The sequence below is a fragment of the Pyxicephalus adspersus genome, chromosome 1, assembly GCF_032062135.1.
Source record: "Pyxicephalus adspersus chromosome 1, UCB_Pads_2.0, whole genome shotgun sequence".
Lineage (NCBI taxonomy): Eukaryota > Metazoa > Chordata > Amphibia > Anura > Pyxicephalidae > Pyxicephalus > Pyxicephalus adspersus.
The window spans coordinates 55,182,293-55,189,156 of record NC_092858.1 but is presented as its reverse complement, the minus strand read 5'-3'; the positions used below and the strand labels follow the sequence as shown (position 1 = coordinate 55,189,156).

General features: G+C 37.8%; 1 protein-coding gene across 1 annotated transcript in view; it reads left to right on the top strand.

Moving 5' to 3' along the window:
* Positions 1-5,157, top strand: part of COMMD6 (COMM domain containing 6) — an 11,547-nt gene extending 6,390 nt beyond the window's left edge. The window contains exons 5-7 of the mRNA XM_072410650.1: positions 1,155-1,320; positions 2,301-2,453; positions 4,726-5,157. Of these exons, the coding sequence (XP_072266751.1) occupies positions 1,155-1,320; positions 2,301-2,453; positions 4,726-4,776 (370 nt within the window). The 3' untranslated portion in view covers positions 4,777-5,157. The remainder of the gene's footprint in view (positions 1-1,154; positions 1,321-2,300; positions 2,454-4,725) is intronic.
* Positions 5,158-6,864: the final 1,707 nt, after the last annotated feature.

Here is a 6,864-nt window from a genome sequence, read left to right as displayed (position 1 = left end):
GGGTAGTGTGGAGGCTGTCCCCCGGAGGGTAGTGTGGAGGCTGTCCCCCGGAGGGTAGTGTGGAGGCTGTCCCCGGAGGTAGTGTGAAGGGTACGCCGGTGGCAGTGTGGAGGGTATAATGATGGTAGGGTGGAGGGTACGCCGGTGGCAGTGAGGAGGGTATAATGATGGTAGTGTGGAGGGTATCACAGTGGGCAGTATGTACTGTAGAGGAGTGTGGAGGATCTAACAGAAGGTAGTATGTTCAGTAAAGCAGTGACAAGTGTATGTCCTCAAGATATATGAGTGTAATGTAGAGCATATATTAGCAGGCAGTATATTAGGGAGGTGACGTGAGCATGACAGTGGGAACATAAAGGGGATTATTGTGAAGAATGGGACAGTGGTTGGTATGTTCAGGGCTGCAGCATCATTATTATGTGCATGAAATGACTTCAGAGGCGTTGACAGCAGGTAGTATTTACAGAAGGGGAGTGTGTAAGATATATGTCAGGCAAGTGGCTGCGGGCAAACTTCCAAGTTAATTTTTGCAAGCTTGAAATTGGCAATTTAGGAATGAAATTAGGTTCGCTGAAAATGACTGCCCTTCTGTAGCAGTAATAGGAAAGACTGTAGAGTGGTGAAAGGATGGGATTGTGAAACAGGCTGGAGAGGTACCAGTAAAGAGTGCAGTGCCTGTGGGCTAAAAGGAGGGGGAGATGGATGAATTATTGTGATGTGTTAGGTGTAAGAAGGATCAATGGTAGTTAGATTGTCTTTGCAGTGTCACTGTGCCTTTTTATTATTGTATCTGCAGTTCTGGGGTGATGGGACAGGCTGCAGATATATTCTGTTTTGTGATCCCACAGAAAAATAGGAAATTTACAGAAGAATATTACCTGTACTAATCATAGTACATTATATTATAGTCATCTTACACTAAAAAAATTTAGCCAGAATAAAAGTTATATTTTCATTTCAAGTTGTATGGTTGCTTTTGTTTACTTGATTTAGCTGTAGATGTTTTAGGAATGGCAGTAGCAAGTTTATGAAGCCTTTTTTTCCCCAGGTTTTTAGTTAGGATTTACTCCGTTATAATAGTATATATGATTTCTTTTTATTGTGTATAATTGACTACACCCAGCTCCAAGTATTTTTTTTCTTTTAATTTACAGCACTGCTGCAAAGCACAGACTCTCCAGTGATGAGCTAATAAATTTTGTTGCAAACAAACACAAACTGCCAAAGCAGATCTTGCAAGTAATTCGTCATGTGTGGAATGAAGAGGGGAAAAGTCTGTTAGAGAATGAAGGATCCAAAGATTTGTTGCCAGCTTCACAAGTAAGAATTGTTTCCGTTAAATATAGACATTCTTTTAGCTAAGTATCAGTTTAGGACTAGATGCACAACTTCCTTGTGAAGTACCTGTGCCTTTGCCTACTATCTACAAGAGAACAACAAAAAATCACACATGGAAATAAAAAACAGCTTTTCATAAGTATAAGTACTTAGCTTTTCATCAACTCATGCCTTTATGTACTACAAGTCATAGGAGCTAGAGGGGAAGGAACCACTGCATGAGGCAAGGAATTCTGTTATCAGAGTGACTCAATACTTGGAGTGTCCCGGTCAGCATCAAAGTGGAGTTTCAAAATGTTGGAAAAGAAATAGTACCTCTTCTGTATTATGTTAGCCTCTTGTAGTAACTGGGTCACTTTAAACTTTATTATTTGCCTGTTACAGCCTCCTGCAATTGTTTGCGAATTTGCAGGTTTGCATTAAAGGGAAGCTAAAATCCATCAAGTGGTGCATGACCTTTTTGATCTAAGAAAAGATCATTTGAATATTTGGAAATGTCCAAATAATTATTAATTAATTGTATTATTAGTTCTGATTGGCTACACTGAAAACACTACACAGCATTCTTAGGTGCAGCTGTTTCTGATAAGCACTGTTTTATTTGTGCTGTTTTGTTTTTGTTTTTTTGTTTTGTTATTTATTTGATGGTTTTGGTGCACTAGTGTTTCAAAATGGTTAGTTGTTTGGCTTTAAAACTTAAGTCAAAACATTTTTAAATATTACTTCTGTGTAGAGTGGGAGTCAGAATCTTAAGTTTGGTTTTCTTTTTGTGGGAAGAATTTACAAAACTTCCTCTCCCTATGATTTGGAGTTTGCTAATGTGCCCTGGATTAATCAGTACAACACCATATGATTATATGGTACCCACAGAGCTCTTAAATGTTTACTTGCAGTAATTCCTAGTTATCATCTGATGGTTACAGAAAGATAAACTGAATGGTTAATGTTTTTCAATATTGCAGCTTGTCGATTTTCAGTGGAAAATTGGAATGGCATTTAGTTCAGACAACTGCCGATCGCTGAATCATCCATATATCACTGTGTCATTAAAGCTAGCAGACTCCTCTGGGCAGGTCACAAGTAAAGTCTTTGAGATGTCTATTGCTGAATTTCAGGTTGGTGAAACTTAACTTACAATTTCAGTTCAGTATTTAACCTCTTCAGAAAGTTAGGAGACAAAATCTTCATGGCTGTCCCTCATGGAATTTTATTAGCTTCAAGTAAACTTGTCATGGGACAAATGTGGAGGATCTCATTGCTAACAGCCTTCCAAAAGGCTACATTGATTGTTCTGGTTTAGTACTTTTACTGAACCAGAACAAGAATGCAACCAGTAAAATCAGAGCACTGGTACTGCTCTAATCTGCAGACTTATCAGGCATACTGCTCTAACCAGCAGTATGACAGCTAGACAACCAGTCTGTTCAGGAGAACCTACAAATTTCCCTTTACACAAATGTTATTTAACCCGCCTAGCGATATTCCCCAGTGTGACTCAGGGTGGATTTTCTATGCAAAAAGCAGTAATCCCGAGTCACACTCAGGGTTGCTTTAAACTTAAAAAACCCACTTACCTTGCTCCGTCGGCATCCCCTGGCGTCCTGGCTTGTCCCCGCAGGTCCTGGGGACACTTCCTTCTCCTTCGATTTCCAGTTGGCGAATGCAGAGACGATCTCCGGGGTTTCCCAGTGACGTCAGTGCGGGCGGGAGAAGTGGCAGGAAAATCAAATAATTTTCTATTGGATTCAATACAAAATAGGTGTATTTAGTCCAATACAAAGAAAACTTCATATATTATATATATATATATATATATATTATTATATTATATTCATATTATACATGCCTCTTTAGTTATATTACATGTTTCACTATTTTTTTAACACATTTTGTTGTTTTTTTTTTTTAAGTTTATTATTACCTTAATTAAATATTGGACATTTTTCAGTTAGTTATGTCCAATAATTATAGCCTACAATGTAAAATAAATTTCCATGCAAAAAAAAAAAAATAACACTTTTTGCATGGAAATATGAAGAGATTTAGAACGCTAGGGGGGTTTAGACATAGATTTTGGAGTTCTTCAGTAAAGCAGTGTAAATATCAGAGTTGTTATATGTATACTATAATATACTTCACGTAGGAATTTGAAGATAAACTACTTTTGCTTGCCCAGCAATATATAATTGCAGGATATTTCAGACTTCCATGACTTTACCTGCTTAAAGAGCAATTGTATCTTTTAAAAAAAACTGCACCAGCCCACCCTCAAAACTCATGAACACTAAAAGTCTCTATTCCAGATACCTCACCAGTATAGCCACAGCCTTGGTTTTTGTCTTTTTCTCTCTGTACCTCACTTGTGCAGCCCTAATTGACCTGTATAGGTTCTTAGTAAGCATAGGGATCATAGTAAACATAGTGAGAGTAGACATGTACTTTAAAGTCTGTTATACAATATATTGTGTTAATAAAATACATTACTGATGGTGAATGTTTGCTACATTAGCACATTTATTTTAAATGAGCCAATAGCACACAGTTACATGGAACTGAAATTAAAAATGGAGATTTGCTCTATTGGAAAATAGAGTAAATAGAATAGCAGTGCACTTCCTGGCGAGGATGCCTAGGCCCTGCTGGGCCTAAAGCCTCATATGTGCAATGGGAATTTAAAGCTGATCCAAACTAAAATATTTAGTGGCTTTCAGGCTGCTCCAAGCGCAGAAGGAGCTTTTTCTTAAATGAGGGGGGAAAAGTGCTGGTCTCACGCATGCGCAGTGCAAGATCTGGTGAAGAATGGGAAAGAAGATGGCAGTACCTGCTGTTTCTTCTGCGTCGGGGCATCTAGGAAACCTCTGGGGAAACGACGGATCTGAAAAAGTTCCGCTTTAAGGCACCACTTCCACTGACTGCTAGTCTTCTAAGATTTAAATTAAGATTTGGTGATGCTACTATTGTGCTGCTCACTATTCCCCACAAGCATGAGGATACAAAACTCTGCTCCTGCCTCCTCATAGAGACACAATGTAAAACAAGACATGGGAGTCATTAATGGTGAAAAGGTCAGATACAAGCAATGCTGACCAGTCACTAGTCCTTTACTCTTTGCTTGCCTTTACTTTGTGCTCATTTCCTCTTTAACACACTGGAAAAGGAGCAAGCACTATTTCTTTTGCAGACCGCATAATACACAGACACTTTACATTGTTTTCTTGTGCTGTCATGGTGTGTTTGCAGAATTTTGGCACCACATTGCATGTAATATGTTGCAGCATGTTTCCACTCGATACCATAACGCAGTAGTGTGAATTAAGTCTTTATTTTTCTGTGCAGAGATTTCGCCTGCTCTGTTTTTAAATCAAAGTTTCCTTTTTTTACTTTTAGAATTTTCACAAACAGTTCAAAGAGATGTCTGCAGCATTGGAAACTGTTTAAAAAGAATGACAACAAATGGACATCCTGGAAATACAGAAAAAATGTCTGCACATAGATTACCCAGAGTAATAGGCCTTATTTCTATCAGGAGCCATCATTTTCATGGCAGGAAAATAGCCCACCAATAACAAGGTTCACATCAAATACTTATTTATTAGACAATTCTAGCAACATATAACTCTAAAGTCTGTGCCCATATGGTTGAAGATTTTCACAGATCGCATAAGAATTGTATTCAGTATTGTACTAGATATCTGATATTTTGTTTTCTTACAAATTGTCTAAAGAATGGTTATGAAAATGACATTCTAAACACAGGTTAGAAATATTTTATATTTCTCAAATGTACTTGAAATAAAGTTGTTTCATTTCTGTATTGTATGTGAACTGTTTACATTCCTTTTTTGTTTTTTTTTTTAATTAAGTTTTTTTTGCAACCAACATGGTAAACAGATTTATTGTGTGTGTGTCCGTGGGCGGAGCGCATTCTTTTCTTGACAAAATCAAGTAGTCTTCAGAAGCGCAAAACAGCTCAGTAGAACCAAGTGCATCTAAAACTTGCTGTTCTATGGTCTTGGAATGGTATTAGATCTTCTATGTGCCTCATGTCCTTCACTCTAGCAAGTTTACATTCCTTTTTACTACGTTACTATTCCTTTAGGCATATTTTTTTTTTGCTGTTGTAAGGCTGTGAAATTTACTGCATAGTAGGTCACTGATATGAACTGGCATTCCAACTTTCTGTGTGCAGGAAAACCATTTCTTACTATTGGCATCACATATATGTCATGTTGAGGCCAGCTTTTGAAAGGTGCTAGTTCAGAGATCAGCTTGGTTAGAAATGTTAGATGTGACCACCAGACAAAAAATAATATCATTTCCTAACTAACAATTTGTTAACCAATTAAACATTCACAAATTCCAAGCGCTCATTGGTTAGCAATGAGAATAAAGTGCATGTATAATGCAAACTGTAGGATTAGGTCACACACTGATGTGGGATGTTCATTTCATGTTGAGGTTTTTGGTACACATCATTGCTCAGGGCTCTGAACATTTAATAGAATCTCTAAATAAAGAAAACATATGCACGTAGCTTGTGATGAAAGCATCCATAATCAGTGTATGTACATCATATTTGCTTTGAGAACAGGGTGCTAAACCTATTTATCAAGACATTTTGCCAAACCAGAAGATAGCATTGTTGAGGAAACAACTTATTTATTGAGGTCTTTATTGCAGAGGTCCAGTTCTAGTGGTCAGCTTACGTTCAAAATGTGTTAGATATATTTGTTGGTATACATACATACCCTGGTGGCATATGATCTCACAGGATTCTTCTTTAAAAAGCCTAAAAGTGTCTACAGCAGCCTTTCTCTTTTTCTGTTTCCTCCCTTGCAATCATTTTCAGGTTTTGGGGAACCCCAGCTAAATCCATAGGAGGTTAATAAAAAAAATAAACCCTACATTAGTGGTCAGGGGAAGGAATGCTCCTCTTACAGCTATAGGCTTTTCCCCCCCTTTACATATAGCCTAATAAGAACATTTGAATCATGCTGCCCACACTCCCTGGTTGAGAATGGCTGGCCTAGGTAGAGGAGCCCCATTCTGGTGGCTGTATGGGCCTGCCTGTTTCTTCTTTTATAAGAAATACTATGTACAGTAAAGTCAGTACTTGTAGTTTCTGCCTTCTTTTTCTTCATTTTGTAATTTGTAATGTTTAGGTGGTTTCTTTTGTGATTGAATGCTAAGCACCTTCACTTATATGTTGTCAACCACTTTCCAGTTTTACCTCATTTATTGTCCTTACCTTGGAATCCCAATCTTTCTGTAACAATTACCCAACTCAAAAAGAGTATAGTATATTCAAACTCTAACACTTGAAAAAAGTTTTGTTTACAAAGATTGTATACTGAGCTGTAGTGAATACATGGAGAACTCATCAGAACATCCAAGTTCTGCCTGTCCGCTATCAATCTATCGTCCTCCCAGCGCCTCAGGGTCCTAGACTCCATGTCATCAACTACTCTAACAGTCAAGTGGACACCTTAGCACCTCAGGCTATTTCAGTCCAACTTTCTTGCACCA